Source organism: Calypte anna, chromosome 2, assembly GCF_003957555.1.
Source record: "Calypte anna isolate BGI_N300 chromosome 2, bCalAnn1_v1.p, whole genome shotgun sequence".
NCBI lineage: Eukaryota > Metazoa > Chordata > Aves > Apodiformes > Trochilidae > Calypte > Calypte anna.
The window spans coordinates 49,655,219-49,672,711 of NC_044245.1; the positions used below are offsets into that span (position 1 = coordinate 49,655,219).

At 36.5% G+C, this 17,493-nt stretch overlaps 1 protein-coding gene across 1 annotated transcript in view; it reads right to left on the reverse strand.

Annotated features, from left to right (window-relative positions):
• Positions 1-3,477: 3,477 nt before the first annotated feature.
• DPY19L1 (dpy-19 like C-mannosyltransferase 1) overlaps positions 3,478-17,493 on the reverse strand; it is a 49,282-nt gene continuing 35,266 nt past the window's right edge. Inside the window, exons 18-23 of the mRNA XM_030446237.1 lie at positions 16,646-16,670; positions 15,405-15,524; positions 8,927-9,101; positions 8,081-8,180; positions 6,428-6,553; positions 3,478-5,355 (exon numbers count right to left, since the gene is read on the reverse strand). Of these exons, the coding sequence (XP_030302097.1) occupies positions 5,199-5,355; positions 6,428-6,553; positions 8,081-8,180; positions 8,927-9,101; positions 15,405-15,524; positions 16,646-16,670 (703 nt within the window). The 3' untranslated portion in view covers positions 3,478-5,198. The remainder of the gene's footprint in view (positions 5,356-6,427; positions 6,554-8,080; positions 8,181-8,926; positions 9,102-15,404; positions 15,525-16,645; positions 16,671-17,493) is intronic.

A 17,493-nucleotide genomic window follows, 5' to 3' on the forward strand; every position in this document is an offset into this window, starting at 1 on the left:
AAAATAAATCCAGCTCCTACTAGATCACTAGTTCAAAACACGACAGAAGACAACATGCTCTGATCATACCTGCTATACATTCACTTTAGTTCCTAAAATTACAGTGCAGCATAGTGCTTGGTAGTTTACTGAGGTGAGCACCTGAGTCACAGGAAATAGCTGAGATCTGCTACGTATGGAATCTGTAGCCAAGGAAGTTATTTTCAGGCCACATAAACACAAAGGTCATACATGAGTGAGACTTCTTTTTCTCCAGCTGTGCTTGTTACTCATTCTGTGAGGTCCTGATGTTCATTTGTACTCCACAGTTAATCTTGTAATAAACACAGGCTCTTTTTAACTCATTAATGAATGAACTGCAGAGAAATGAAGAATGAGGACAGACAACCCTGGCACAGGAACACCAGCTAACATGGACAACTTCCATCATCTAGTTCATTGGCAAAAGCCAAGCATTTTGATGAGACTTATTAGAACCAGGACACCTCTGAAAGACACAAACACCTTCTCAGTTTTAGCTATGCATTTTTACACCTTCTCTGTTTAAGCTCTACATTTCTATTCAATTCTATTCAGGTTCTGTTCAAGTTTTATCCTGTTTTCTAGCATCAAAGTGAAAAAGAATAAGATTCAATAGAATACAGAAAAAAAAAAAAACCCAAACAACCCTCAAAACCAAAACAAGAAAACATTTCAAATACAGTCTGACTTTATTGAAACCATGTTTCCTTTCAGCAATTCTGCTGCACCTTGACATTGCAAATATTTATGCTTTTCAATTTATTTCAATTGGAACTTTATTGCTTTGCTACTTTCTTATGTGTTACAACAATCTCACAAAATAAACTATCAGAGCTGACAGGCTTCTTTCTAAATTCAATTACCAATTCAGTTGCACATGGAAGGTTCAAAGGAAGGCAATACATGTCACAGGCTGCTAATTCAAAGGCATCTTTACAATTCCTTTTCACTTCAGGCAAAAACCTAATGGATGAAACAAACCTGCAACTATTCAAATAAATAGCCAAAACCTCATCAAGTAAAAAATTAAGTTAAGATTCTGACAGAACCACTTACTAAGTAACGTGATTGACTTTAAGCATTGAGTAGTAAATGCTAAGACAGAAGTGCTAAATAAAGAAGTAATGGAATACAATTGTTACTATTTCTCCCTTCTAAAAATATTTATTGCCTTTAAGTACAGAGTAACACAAAAATGGCCAAAAAGTATCAAAACAAAGATCCTGTATGCCACAGCCTGCAGAATGATAACTGCATCTACATCCAGCAAATATCTAAAAGAAAACTAAGGCTAAGGAAAACACCTACTCCTAGCAATCTCATACAACTTGTGTTTTGAGTTCAACGGCCTTTGAAATACTTCAGGAGCACAAATCTCTACTCTGTCCAGCTACTAAGCTTGATTCTAACTTTAACTTACTTTTACAACCAGCAAAAGATAAATTTCTGCAAATACAGACAAATTATTATTTTCCCAACCAAAGAAAAGCAAGCCATAAGCACCATCATAAAGCTAATTCAGGAAAAGGAGGAGGCATCCTATTCTAGGGCAATTTCAGCCTTTGCTACCTTTCTTTCAACTAAGAAAAAAAGAGCTGGATTTTTAGAAATAAGATATAAAAGCAAGTGCCTCTGAAGAGGCTAGGATGCTTTGCAGAACTTGAGATAACTATAGCAAAACACTAACTGCTTGCAAAAATTGTTTGCTAACTGCATCCTAAGAGACTCCAGGGACTTGTAGTCAGAGATGAGGAACCAGTTGCTCGGTAACACGATGATACTGCTCAGGTGTCTGAACCCAGAAATAATTAGTAATGGAAGAAAAGAACTCGGTGCACTGGCTTTGAAAAAAGCTGGTCAAGACTGAAGGATGAGCTCTAGTGACTTGTTTTCTCTCAGAAAAACATGAAAAGATAGTTTTCCCCCTTAGAAGCTGTCCTGTTTTGGCTTGGTATTACCTTTAAATGAGATGCAGTAGGCACTTTCATACTCTTCAAGCTGAAAGATAGATGTCATCCTTCCTGCCAAATAGGCAAAACAAGTGCTGCTTGTACCTGAGAATCAATTTATACATTGAAAATCTTGAGAGAGAGAAGGCTGGCCCACTCGGATCCTGCCTGAGTCTTCAGCCAGATATGACGCCAGTATTGAACATTCAGTGTTCCACCTGTATCTCATGATCTATTGGCAATAAATGTTCTATACATGCTGTAATAGGAAGCAATAAAGTTGCTGAACAACTACATGACCAATCCACTCAATCAACTGACAATTTCATTGTATGAATTTCATCAATAATGGATTATTACAGTAGAGGATCAGAAACAAGCCAATTTGCTGCGAACAAAAGGAGACTTTGCCTGATTCTGTAAATCTACTCCTCTGTTTCCACCCAGTGGGTCATCTTAGGCTGAGGAAGCTGGGGCTGTTCAGCCTGGAGAAGAGGAGGCTCAGGGGAGACCTCATCACTCTCTACAACTCCCTGAAAGGAGGGTGTAGCCAGGGGGGGGTTGGTCTCTTTTCCCAGGCAACTCTCAGCAAAACAAGAGGGCATGGTCTTAAGTTGTGCCAGGGGAAGTTTAGGTTGGATATTAGAAAGAATTTCTTTACGGAGAGGGTGATCAGGCATTGGAATGGGCTGCCCAGGGAAGTAGTGGATTCTCCGTCCCTGGAGATATTTAAAAAGAGACTGGATGTGGCACTCAGTGCCATGGTCTGGTAAATGCAGCAGTAGTGGATCAAGGGTTGGACTTGATGATCTCTGAGGTCCCTTCCAGCCCAGCCAATTCTATGATTCTATGATTCTCTGACTCTAAAGCTCTGCTAGAGTTTATCAAAATTAAGTTTGACTTTGTATTGAAATAAAAGTGACCTATGTTGTATAGCTACAGCTGAGAATTTGTTTGTCACAGCACTGAGAGGTTTTGCTGCCCGAGCAACTACTGCATAGCTGACCATTCTCAGGTTTACAAGTTCCGCAAGACACCTCATGTCCTCAGTCTTAATTTTACTCAAAGTGCAATTATTCCTCAGCATTTAAAACCCATTAATAATCAGCCAGTAAAGTCTTCCTTTCACACCAGATCTGCCATCCTACTCTTTTCCTCATATTACAACAAAGCTTACACAGAAAAGCACAAAGAGCAGTTAGGATCTGGATCCCTTCCTCCAGCTGCTGAATCAATTCAGGGGCACCTTAAGCTTTGAAGTTCAAAAATATCACAATGTTTTACTGCAGCTCTTCATATTATGTTCTTCACATATTTCTCCACTGATATTCCAAATAAAAAGGACGTTGAAAGGAGGTGTGTGGGTTCAGCTTCAATCATATCTGCTGTGGCAACTGTATTAAATTCCAGTTTAAGAGACAAGAGCAGAAACGCAACATCCTCCAGAAGCATGAGAACAATTTCCATCTTTTTCTTTTTTATTTAACCACGTTAAGTACAGGTCAACAGTTGGCATAAACTTCATAAAAATACAGTACCTTTTTGTGCTGTAACACTAGTCACAATATTTATATAAAGATTTTTTTCCTGCTTCCTTGAATTCAATTAACATTTTTAAAAGTGACTTCCCAAAAGCCCTTTTTGTGAGTTTCCTTATAGAAATTTTTCCAAAATCTATCCTGTAAAAGTTAAAAAGCTAATACATTTGCAGCCATTCTCCCTCACCCTTTCATTAAAACAGATTTTAAAAAAATAATAAGTCTAGAATACTGATCAGTTGTTACACTATTACTTTATCATAGGTTCCCATTTAACTGACACTGTTATTTATAGCTGTGACAGATGTTATTCCTAAAGCACCTAATATTGCTAGATGCTATTAGGGCTAAAAAGACCAGTCCCATCAATAGACTGATGTCTGAACAACAAACAAAAAAACCCAAACCAAACAAAAAACCAAAACAAAAAACCCCAAGCCAAAACAAAACCAAAACATAGATGAGATTACATTAGACTTCAGAAGTCTTTTACTGTGTAATCACAATTACTGTGATACTTCCCAATGGCAATAAACATACAAAAATTCTATCAAGACAGTTAAAGTACTGGAGGGTGCCTTTGCACTGGGTATCTTGGAAAGTGAATTCTCTAAATTCTTTTATAACCTAAAATGTTGGTGAGATGACAGATCCACTCTAACATTTTTGGTGCAATTATACCCACATAACTGACTACACCCATATCATAACTGGGTTAAAATTTAGTTTTTCTTTAATGCTAATGATAAGACTCCAGGTAGGACCTAATAAATGGGAAAAGAAAATAGGGTGTAAATTTTGAAACTAATTTCTTATCAAGTTAGGCGCTGAAGGTCTAGTTAAGGCAGTGAAGGATTTATTTCAGTATCTTTCTAAGGCTATGACAGATTTTTCCTGAATAAAGCATTTTCCCTAAAAATTTCATGTATATTACGCCAGCTTATTCTGAATGCATAAGAATGCTAAAAATCCTTGGACACTGAGAAGCTAAACTATTGCTCACTGCAAATATTACCCTTTATTAGTCTTTTTTAATATCAGTAAGATTCCAAGAACATGCACCTAAATAATCAAGTTTCAAGTCTGCATACAAACTTTTCCATTTCAAAAGCAAGCTTAAAAGCATGTGTTAAAAGTGATCCAAAATGACAAATGTTCTTAATCCTCTCAAAGAAAAAATGCCTCTCTTTCTGACACAACTAGAGGAACTACGTGACGCTGAAGATAATTTCTAGTATCACCTTGTCCAGAAGGGAGATAGGTAATGAAAGTGACATGAGAAATGTGATGCCAGATGCTATAGCACCATTCCTTTGTTCCTAGCTGCTAGCACTATAGCCTGAAACAAGCTTGCTTTGCTAAAACACTCTGACAGTCCCATTTCACAATATTATTGGTTCTGAGAATGGAGTTACTTTCCATAGCTACTTTTAACTCTTTTTGGATCAGTGTAAAATAAAATGTGCAAACATATAATCATTTGCATAGCAAATCTCAAGGGACTGACCCTGAAATAGAAATCCAAACTGTTAGGTTTAAGATTTTTCTATAATCAGAATTCACTTAAAATGGCAAAAATTAAAATATGTTTTTCCATTTTAAGTCTGGTACAAAAGGTATTTCTGATTTATAATTCTTCTAGTTACTAGGTTAAAAAGTTGAAAGACTCATGTTTCTTTGCACTGAAATGTTATTCCTTTGGAATCTTCAAGACTCTGTAATTGCTGTTTTCAAATACAGTGATGAAATATGGCCTGGAATCCTTGCTCATAAGGGTACATAAAGGAATTCTGCCACTATTATCAGGATCTTCAACATCCCAAATTTCAGGCATACTGCAACCAGGCCTAGAAAACAAATATAAAAAGAGAAATTAAGAAATTCTATCGCAAAAAACATCCAGCTTGCTGAAATCACTTTTATAACCTCTGCTATAAATACTCAATTACATAATTTATTTTTAATTTTGCCTTTATACTAGAAATATTTATTAGATTACAAAACCAATAAGTACAGTAGTGAGAATGTGCAGAACGTGTCTGCTTTTACGGTTACACAAGCAATAAGAAAATATCTGGAAGAGAAACCATATAAACCAGCTCAAATTATACAATACATATCATTAGGAACCCTTAAGACTTCCTATAAAATGGAGGGTGAATTCCACACACCTACCATTTTCACAGAAAACTCAGGAAATAAAACACCTTTTTAACAAGAGTAGTAATAACTTCTTGCTTTTTTTATTAAGACACATAATCAACATCAATTCCCTGTGCACTTATCTTTCAAAGTCAGAATTACTGAGAATTTCCTAATTTTTCGAAGATAATAGCAAAGAAAAAGATTAAATTAATTTTATTCTAAATGCAAAGAAAAGGAAAAAACCAAAATCCTAATTATTTTGTGTTTTAAAGGTCAAATTGGGGAAAAAAGTGTATCGCTTTTTCTTATGGGCAGCTTAAAAGGGATAACCCCCAACATTTATCAGTAATGGTGATAATATTTTGGTGCTGAAAGTATCTCCTAGGCTGCACCTTTTATTCGTACAAGGCCTTCATCACACACAAACATCTATCTTTGCCACCAGAGTAACAACTTGTTTCACACAGAATCACACAGATTTTCACACACAAATCACATGCAAAGTTTCATTTGTGAATTCCTCCTGTATTTTACAGTGAAGTTTAAAAATATATTCTATAAAGCTTTTTAGTGCACACAAAGACCACAAGGTTGCTGATGCAGGTTTAGTGAAGTATACTCACTAATATCTGGAGATGCTGGACAAGGATTTATTTTTGACACTTTTAATAAAGCACAACAATTCAACACATCAACATTTCAAAACTACTACTTAATAAAAATCGTAAAACTACATTGACTAGGATTCTTCTGAGAAAGAGAGAGATTACTCACTTTTTTCTGCTTACACACAATGACTCTTCCAGAATATAGTAATTCACTCCGAGTTTTACCAATTCTCTTTTCACTTCTTTTGCAGGTTTTCGACTGTACATGGAATACACTACTTTAGTTCTGGCCCTTCAAAAAGAGAGGTACAAGTTAGCTAGTAACACAGCATCAAAATGTAAGCTTTAACTTTAGACTGGACAAGAAGGCCTTCTATTTCACAAAAAAGCTAGGCTAAAATGAAATTTAAATTAGTAACACCATTTGCTCTTAATGTGATAGTTTCTTCACAGATACAATGATTTAAAGAACAACGTATCCAGCCCTTTGATTTTTATGCAGCAGGAGACAACTCTGTAACAAGACCTGAGGTTACTGTGAACAGAAAATGCAAAGATGTCAAAAGCAATGCATTCACCATATAGTAGTCAAGATCAGAAACAACCTTCCCTGGACTGGAGGTGACCAGAATAAATCATCTATCCAGTCTCTCTGCAAAAGATCACACTCATTGCATTTGTTCTGACTTCTTAAAACAGACTGCAAGACCTGATGCCTGTCTAAGCTGAATCAAGCAAAATCATCACCTGTAATTCAAAATCCTGTTTGTATTATCCAATAATATTCTCCTTTTATTGTGCAAAGCATGATGTCATTATCTCCTATTTATTTTCTGATACATTATCATCTCTAGCTTTTTTCCTCAAATATACCCTGTACTTATTTTTTAGTTAGAAGAGAAGAGAACACAACAGAACATGTCAGTTTTAAGAGACCTACAGTGATGTATTAGTCCAACTGCCTGACCAATGTAGGAATGGCAAAAATATAAAGCCAGATAAAATTATTTTAAACTCAGAAAAATACCTCGATTTTGAAAATAAAGTACAAACCTCCATAATTCTATTACAAAATTTCAGTTTCAACTAGTGTGCTGGTTTGGGCTGAGGCAGAGTTTTCTGCATTCTATTTCTTCATTGTAGCTGATATGAGGCTGTGTTTGGATTTGTGCAGGAAATAGAGTGAATAATGCTGAGATGTTTTAGTTATTGCTGAGCAGTGCTTATACAGTCAAGGCACTTTCTGCTCCTCATACTACTCCACCAGTGAGAAGGCTGGGCATGCACATAAAGTTGGGAGAAACACAGCTGGTGCAGCTGACCCTACCTGATCAAAGCAGTGTTCCATCATACAACATCTTAATATTTCAATATTTAAGATATTTTATAATGAAAAAAATTGCCATCACAAACTAGCTAATAGGAATAAATGAATTAGCTATCTTGAGAAAAAAAAAATAAAAATCAAGCCCATCTAAAATATCAGGAGTAACTAGAATGAAGAATAGAGCAGTACACATTAATTCCAATTCCATAATTACATTCTGATTTTTTTTTTGTATAGAAGTTTGAAGCCATATCTATCTTACAGCCATATCTATCTTACAGCCATATCTATCTTACAGCCATATCTATCTTACTTCATCCTTTCTGATGAACACAAATCCTGAAGAAATACTGCATGTGTTCCCAATCTTCAAGTTTTATGGGTTTTTAACAGATTTTACACATGTAACACAATACCATTCCTACTATATACTACCAACACTAAGAGAATTAATAGCAAAAACCAAAAAAAATCCTCAACTTCAAAATTTACCTTAAGCCTGCATCTTCGTAGTGAGGATGATTTACGATAGGACGGAGGGTAGACAGTTTCACACTTGCCATTGTAGGCATTGCTCCTGCAAAAACTGCATCTGAAATACAGAATGAAAGGCATGCTTGAAATGAAGAATCAAGCACTAAAAGCAGAGAAGCCATAGTCAAATATCTAAACAGTAATTCTTTTGAAAAACAAAGTGGGTAGGGTACTCCTTTTGAAAAAGCCTTAAATGGCACTAACAGAAGATGCACAAAACCCACTTTTTTTTAAAAGCATGAACTCAGTGTAAATCCTTAGATAACTAAATAGCTAAGAAGAGAGATTTAACACATCATATTTTTCTTGAATGGATAGAATTGCATATTCTTTATGACAACACATTTTTATTAGGCATTTCATACACTATTGTTAAGTAAGCGATGCAATTTCAGTCCACTTCAGCTTTAAAGTATTTTACTGCTAAAGAGGTAACTATTTTGTTTCCAGCTGGCTTTTTGGCACTTTTACTCATTTTACTACAAGCATAAGTGCAACCACAACATACACCCTTCAAATCTAGCAAAATTATGACTCACATACAAGATTGGTGTAATTTATGTAAAAACCTGCTTTAATTAGACTCTGCAAAAAACACTTTTGTTGTAGAAATACTACACCAGCGGCTAGAAACTCCAGACTGGTGGCCTGGAGTCTGACAAATGAAGCTTTTTTTCATTTGAGATAGCTTCTATACAGACAAGTAGATGTGACTGAACCATGGCTTTAGCATAGCCTAAGACAAAGCCACAGATAGTATCAGTACTTCTTCAGCCATTCCCAGCAAGTTATTGAATAGTTTACCTTGTCTGGTATTGATTTTTATCCACTCTAAAAGTTCCTCCTGGGGCAAATTGCTGAATTCTCCCATGATGTTCCACTGAGTTTGGAGGTTTGATGATCCCTCTATTGCCATCAATGCTAAAATAGCAAAGACCAATGTTTTGGGCTGGATTTTACAGAAGAGCCATCCAAACAACTGAAATGCAAGAATCAATTAATTTCTGGACAAAAATTCTGTGATATTATATGCAGCGCAATGTTTAATTCTCTATAAAAGACCTAAAGAATTACAATATGAAACCTCTCTAAATAAATGCACTACATTCAGATTACATCTACTCCATTTTTAAAATGGAAACATGAAATGACAAAATAAAAGCTTCACAGTAAAACCTCTCACTAGGCTGACTACTCCAGTTACATAGTATGTTACCTTTGTTATATAAACTGACTGTAAACTACTTTAGATTATTAAAATTCTGAAGCCACCTCAAAAAATACTGTGTTCTCTACTCTCATCCTCAAAGATTTTGCTTAACACTCTAACAAGAACAGCAATACTATCCATGGAAACTTAATATATGAAATATGCCTAACCACTGCATAGGTCTAGAAGAATGAAGGAAAATTAAGTTGTTTGTATGCTGCTCTTCATGACCACACCTTTTGACCAACGGCTGCAAAAATCTCACTTAAAGAACATACTAGAACTCTGGAATTAAAATAAATAAAGAAAGAATTTAAAAATCACCACATTCCTGTCATGCTTTTATAAAACCTCATTGATGTTCAAAATATCTAAATTTACCACATTTAGCACCTAGAATGGTTGAACAAATAAGCAATGAAAAAGAAACATTTCTTTTGCAGAATGCTGTTCCTCATGAGATTTTTATATCACCTCAAGGTTTTTTGGTTTTTGTTGAAAGATTATAATATAAAGTCTTAACCAGCTACGTTTCTTGGCTTTCAAAATTTTCATGTATACATAATATATAAACATACAACAATACATAACTACTCCTAACAAAATGAGGAAATGTGCAGATGAAAAGTTACCATTTTTATGCTACATCAGGTACAACAAACTGCAACAGTGAGGTAATGGAAAGTACACAGATTTATCCAATGGACTGAAAGAACAGAACATATAAAATTCCTTTTCCATGAGCTGAATAATTCTAATATGTCTTTTGCCTCTTTGTTTGGTTTTGGTTTGTGTTACAAATGTTCATCTCAGGCTGACTGTTTGAAAGGCAACTGATTAACAGCTATGAATAGCCTCAAAAGAAATTAAATAGAAAATTAGAGAAAATATTCTAACATACCCCTAGCAGCTAAACTTTCACGGTCTGCTAGATGAAAGGTTAGTTTTGACCTCAATAAAAATAAGACAACTACAAATGCGAAATTTCCTTAACTTTTTCTTGCATCTTTAAAAACAACTTGTTGCTTGTTAATTTATGCAAACACCTAAAATTTTATATAAAGTTCAACATTGCACATTGTCTTGATTTGGGCCAGGATAAAGGTGATTTTCTGTCTTGTACTTTTGCTTTTAGCTACGTCTCTTGTAAGGAGTTGCACTTGCTGAAATTAACAGCAAGTTTCTCAGACAGTGTCTGCTTTTGGGACTCATAACACTCGATGTTTATAGTTACTGCTAGAGACTGGTGTGCAGAGCCAAGGACACTGCTCAGCTCTCAGGAACATTTTACCCTCCAGAAGGAAGAAAGAGGTCCCACCCGTAGCCCTCCTTTGGGGAGGAACGGACAAGAGAGATGCCAGAATTGACCAAACAGAGTATTCCATCCCATACACGTCATACTCAGGATAAATTTGAGGCATCACAAGGGCCAAGCCATGATTTCCTGCTTCCAGCTTCCAGCTGCCTGCCCTTCCTGCCTTTCCTGCTTCCCTTCCTTCACCCGGCATCCTGGAAGGATTCCATCTGTTCCTCTGCTTGTGGTTCTGATCCGTGCCAGCCCATATCTGTGTGTTCCTACCTCCAGCTCCCGACTACTGTCGACTCCAGGAGTCCAGCCTGGACTTTCCCAGGGCTGCCCTGCAGCCTCAGTGGTGACTTGAGACTTATTGGGGAAAAGGGGGGAGGAATGTGGTATCCATTTTCCTGTATATTTGTATATATTTAGTAATTTTTTCCTATTTATCATTACTGTTTCATTAAAGTTGTGTAGTTTAGTTTCCAACCCATAAGTCTCTCTCCCTTATTCTCTCTCCTTTCTTTATAAGGGAGGAGAGAGAGATTAGTAGAGAGCATCTGTCACTCGGTTTAATTGCCGGGCCAGTGTTAAACCGTGACACACATAAAGTCAGACTTTTCAACCCTAAGATACTACACTTCTGCTCAGCAGCCAGTAGAAAAGAAAAAGCTCACTAAAAATCACTTGATATTTTCCTGAGCCTACAAAAAAAGAAAAAAGAAAAAAAAAAAAATCTTTTCTCATTTCTTGCCTAAGTCAGAGCAACCAGCCACTCCCATCAGTTAGGGAAAAAAAAAAAAAATAAAGAAAATTAAAAATTGGCTTGTCTTTTACAGGCATGAATCAGCACCAGCCTAGGTAACATGCTGAACAGGAAAAAGAAACTTCACTGATAAGAAGGGAATCCTTTTTATTTTTACTTACATTGTTTACCTAAAGTTAGGTACTCTTGAGCACATGTACTTCTTCCAAGGCCCAAGCCAGGGACAGAAAAATCAGAGGTCTCACTATATGGGGAAGCAGAAGTTACCTTCTGCACAGAACTGTCCAAACTGCAGTGATCTAAAGCCTTACCTCTCCTAGCATTCAAGACCTGTATCTTTTAAACCAATTACTCTTTCATGATTCTGCATAGGGGAAAGAAAAAAGTCACTGGACCTGAGCCATCCAGTCCAACTGAGGCAGCTCCCAGCATAGATTATCTGTCTTTGTAGTTTTCTGAGCAGCTTACTCACTCTAAAAACATAGGTAACAGCAGAACCACTAAAGGGCCAAAATGCAGTTGGAAGCAGAAGAAAATAAAATACTGATAAAATACTCTGAACCTGACCTTCTTCCAATATTTAGGCAGTGATAACATGTAGCATTCTCTAAGATTCAAAACGCAATGATAAGCAAAAGTAACATTTTCCATTAAGTGGCCTGATGACTTCAGATGCATTACTATACCAAAATCCACAATGACCCAGGATGAATTACTGTACTTAAAAAAAAACAAAACCAAACCTCCAGCTGAAAACATTACTGATTCACCATGTAGCAGCTATCTTACTATCCAGAAAAAAGCCAATGTGGCTACATAATCAACAGAAACCATTCCTGGCAGCTCATTTTTCAGACATTACCAATTCCAAGGTACTTTTCTCTGTCTTTCAGAAATTATGTCTCTCTATACAGACACAACAACAAAAACAAGGAAACCAAAACAAAAAACCCAAGCAAACACATAAAGCAGTTCAGAGTTCGTTAGTCAGTTCTCAGAGGGCTGAGTGGCCTTTTTCTATGTCACAAAATACAGTAATAACTTTAGTTCTAAAATACCCTTTATTGACTGGAAAATTCCACCAAAAAATTTCCTTATTACCAGGGTAGGAAAGCCCATCAATTTTAGTGTAGGAACAGACAGTTACAAGAAGAATTAAGAACAAATTAACTTTGGGCAGAACTCATTTATATTGTCACTGTTGTCTGAATGTTAGAAGAAAGTATTTTTTTTTCCTTTTTGCCTTTATGACTTGCAAAAAGCAACTTCATTTCAAATTACTCAGAAACACCTCATGAAAGTTCATTTAGAAACACTGAATGACATTCTAACTGCTGTGACTAAAGCAACCAGACCACCTAAGAGGACAACAGTAATTCAACAACTAAAAGCTGGGAGGAAAAAGAAAGTGTAGAGGAAATTAAATATATCTTAAGTCCTAATTCAGTTAACAAGGTGGATAAATACAGTTACTTTTTAAAGATTTTTTGACACTTATTAAGCATTTTATGATGTTCATGGTACAGACCCATTCGATAGTGGCAGACATTCCACACTTCCACCTATGCCAAGGAAAGTAATGAGTTCCACATTTAAGCAGACTGATACTGTGTATCCTGCCCAGCATTATAAAGAACTGTCCTTCCTTGAAGGAACATCCAGGAAAGCAATCCTGTTTTCTGGGAAACAATCTTAATTAAATTAAGCTCTCTCCTCCTTGCACAATTCTGACTCATTCACTCATCTTCCAGTTGTATGACCCAGGTGTCAGACTTTACACAGGCAGTATTTGTCTTCACCATACAACTCTCATTCACTTTTAGGACAGACTTCAACCACAGGTATTTTGGGGAAAATTATGTCTTTTGGCCATTAGAGTTTCTATCACACTGCATATGCACAAGACAGACAAAAAAAGTTGTACAGACACCTTAAATTCTGGCACTCTAAATTTTGAGTACTGAACTGTGTAACATTACTCTTCTATTTCTCCAGTTTTCAAGAACAGTTAAATCTAATGACCAAGATTTCTGACCAAAATCCTAAATATTCTTTCCCAGCCATTTACAGTATCCCTACTCTGTCAGATATTCTTCTCTTTCTTTCTTCTGTATTATGTCCACAGCAGTTATTAGCACCAGACTCTTTCTCCCACTCATCCTCACAGTGGTGGTCTCCTTATAGACTTTTTAATGAGTTCCCCAGATCATCTCTATTTTCTTAGTAATCCCAAATCACTTCTAATTATAATGTTTCACTCTTTAAATAGGGGACACATACTTTGTGTGATGTAAATAACACTTTCTACAAAACCACAGCATGGTTGAGGTTGGAAGGGACCTCTGAAGGTTATCTGGTCCAGCCTCCTTTCTCAAGCAGGGTCACCTACAGTTCACTGCCCCAAACTGTTTGAGATGGCTTTCAAATACCACCAAGAGCAGAGGCTCCACAACCTCCCTGGTCAACCTGTGCCAGTGCTCAGTCACAGTCACAGTGAAAAATTGTTTCTCAATGTTCAGAAGGAACCTCTTGTGTTTCAGTGCATGTTCATTACCTATTGTCCTGTCACTGGGCCCCACCAAAAAGGGGCTGAGTCTGTCTTCTCCACACTGTCCCTTCAGGTATTTGTAAATATTCATAAGGTTCTCCTCTAAGCCACAGACTGTACAGCCCCAGATGTCTCAGCCTTTCCTTATGCTCCAGTCCCTGAGTCATCCCCACATCCCTTTGCTGGACTCTCCCCAGTATGTCCATGCTTCTCTTGTACTGGGGAGCCCAGAACTCCAGCTGTGGCTTCAGCCATACTAAGTAGATGGCAAGGATCACTTCCCTCAACCTGCCTCCTAGGGTAGTCCAGGATACAGTTGGCTTTCTTTGCAGCAAGTGTACATTACTGGCTTATGTTCAGCTTGGTATCCACCAGAACTCCAGGTCCTTTACTGCAAAGCCACTTTCCAAATGGGCAGCCCCCAGCATCTACCTGTGCCTGGAGCTGTTTATCCTCAGGTGCAGGACTTTGGTGCTTCCCTTTGTTGAACCACATGAGGTTCTTGTCAGCCCATTTCTCCATCCTGCTGAGGGCGCTCTACATGGCAGCACACCCATCTAGTGTGCCAGCCAGCCACCCCTCCCAAATTTTGTACCATCACCAAAATTGCTGAGGGTAACACTCTGCCCTGTCATCCAGACCATTAACAATCGAACAAGACTGGGTCCAACATTCACCCCTGGGGTACATCACTAGTTACTGGTCCTTCCATCAGACACTGCTCTGGACCCAGCTGTTCAGCCAATTTTCAGTTTACCTCCCTGTCTGCTTCCCAGACAACAGACTGCTTATCCTACTTTTGCTCCAGCTGCAAAGCTCCTAAACAGCTCCTTAGACACAATCAAGTTCACATCTCAAAAACACAGATACTGACACGTGGAAAGCCAATTCTAAGATCTTTTATATCTGGAGAAAATACAGTAACAGACTATGTTATGGATGACTTCTAGCTAGGAGAGGTAAGTCTGAGTTAGGCATATAACTTTTGGTTTTTAAGACTAATGTTTTCAATATGCAAGACTTCAAAACTATACCTCTGGAAAGATTTAATACACAAAAAATATGCAAAATGATAAGCTCTGAAGAGCTGTGAAAACAGAGTGTAAACAGTCAAACACTGTTTGGATAAAATTATTAGTCAATAAAAAGTTTCAGTGGGACAGAAATGTGTAAATTCAGCAAAATCCAGTGTATGTCTCCCTATGCTCAAACTCAATACAGAGCATAAATAACTCTACAATAATGTAAGAGGACAAGCTGCATAAAATAAGACACTTGCTTTATCTGGGGACAGAGGAGAATGGAACACTTTTAATCACATTTTTGACAGGCAATATAATCTATTTTACTTTTAACTGGTATACTCAGATTCAGCAATTACACAAACAGAAATCTGGTTTAGGAATAATACCTGGATAGCACTGCAAGTACTGAAATAGCTACAGGATTAAAAAGAGACCTTACCTGTTTTGAACACACCAAGGAAGCCATAACACATAGATGCGGTGTCAGAAATAGTTTTAGTCTCATGATTAAAATTGCTAAGACACTGTATGCCAACAGCTGCAATGCATGATATACCAGCTGGAAAAAAACAACAACAAAAACAAAAATTAGAAAAGCATAATATTTGCATAGTTTTCATTTGTCTTAAACATTCAACTTCACTTTCAGCATAGTTTATATAATGAGTTTGTCTGAAAAAGAGTCTAAGTTAAAGATCTTCACATTTCAGATAGTGAGAATGACTTTGTTATCTTTTTTCTTAAGTTTATATAGTAATGCTAAGTTACAGAACAACAGGAAGAATAAACATTAGCAAGAAAACCAAAAGGAGCTAGAGAAATGGCTAGCTATACAGAAGATCCTGCAACATAAGCAGGCAATAACAGATGCAGAATTTTTTGTATAACCTCTTTATACAAGAGACTTTGCTATTTAATACCTAAAATACCTAGGTACAAAATGAAAAAATGAAATAAGGAAATGAAACAATATCCTTGACACTCACACCATCACAGGCAGCTAGCTTGAGTATTCTCAGAAAAGGATAAAAGCAAAGATGTCACCCACTGCTCCTAACATTGAATCTATGTTCTTTGTTGAAGTGCTATTCATAAATCACAGATGCATTTTTGCAATCAGTGCTTTTATCTAAGTGATTATAATATTTTGAGTGGCATGAGATTTCTCTCATAACACAAACCATAAATTAGCTGCTGTAACAAAGTTTTGAAATGTCTTTGCGGACTTACTGCAAATAAAGAAATCACATAAACAAAGCTGCCATTCAATATTATTTTTTGCTTATTTTTATTAAAAGAACCACATGCAGATTTTCATTATGGCATACTGCAAATCAGAATTTTAACATCTTCTATCATGTGAAACCCTGGTAAAGAAACTCATTTTCTTAGTCTTTAGGGGAAAAATGGAGGGTCCAGCCTAATTTTAGTGTCTTCCTGTATTGCTAGAACTAAAGTCCAAAGATTCCTCTCTTGCACTGCCACCCCACCATTACCACCACTCAATATTCCAGTTATTCTGGGGACATACCACACTCAGTTTAAACTGAGGGAATAAGAGATGCAAATACTTACCTTCAAATAAACTATGTATCAGGATCACACCATTGCAACCTGTATTTCAGCACTGAGTATTCAAGGGGAACATATGAATACATTTGCACAGAAAAAGAATCTTACCTCACCATGGTTAAAACGTTCGTCTCTGAAAAAAAAAAAAACCACAACCCAGAAAATCCCATTATTTGGTTATGCACTACAGAAGCCCTGCTTTTTCTTTGAAGTTATCTATAGTGGCTCTAAACAACTGAACTAATCAGGGTAAGCATGAGTCAACACCCACATAGATTTTTGTTTTCCACTCTAAAACAAGGTTTGAAATATACTGCAAATCAATAACTATCCTCCTCAGTCCCAGTATCTATCAGGAAATCTGAAAGTTAATTTTAGCAGTTTTTTAATTACTTCCACAAATTATTTCGTACACGGAACAGCTTATTTAGAGAATGAAGCCTCAGTAATATAAAAAACACAGAGCACTGGTACCAAAAGAATTAGTAATTTACTCAGGTACTACACAGATTGGTTCTAGATTCTCAGAAGGAAATACAAATGTGAGAAGAGTCAGAAAAATGTACATTTGTTGTTCTCCAAAAGCACCTGTGAAGACAGGATGCTGAATCCTGCTCACATTTGTTGAAATGTTTATAATGACTGTGGAAAGCAGAGACCAGCAAAATGATTAGTGATAAATTTAAAAAAAAAAAACAAACAAAGCAAAAAGATATGTTGGGGAGATGACAACTTTCAACTGAACAAATCAACTGCTCGCTTTCTGATCAATAAATAATGCCAAATGGCTGTGACAGGTAGAGGATGCATTACAATTTGAAAACATTTTTAATGTTATTAAAAAATAACATTAAGAGAGTTGGGATCCCTTCCTAAAGATGAAACTTGGGTATCTTTATAGCCTGCAAAAAAATAAATAAATTTGGGAACTAGAGAATTTGCATTCATTACTTATA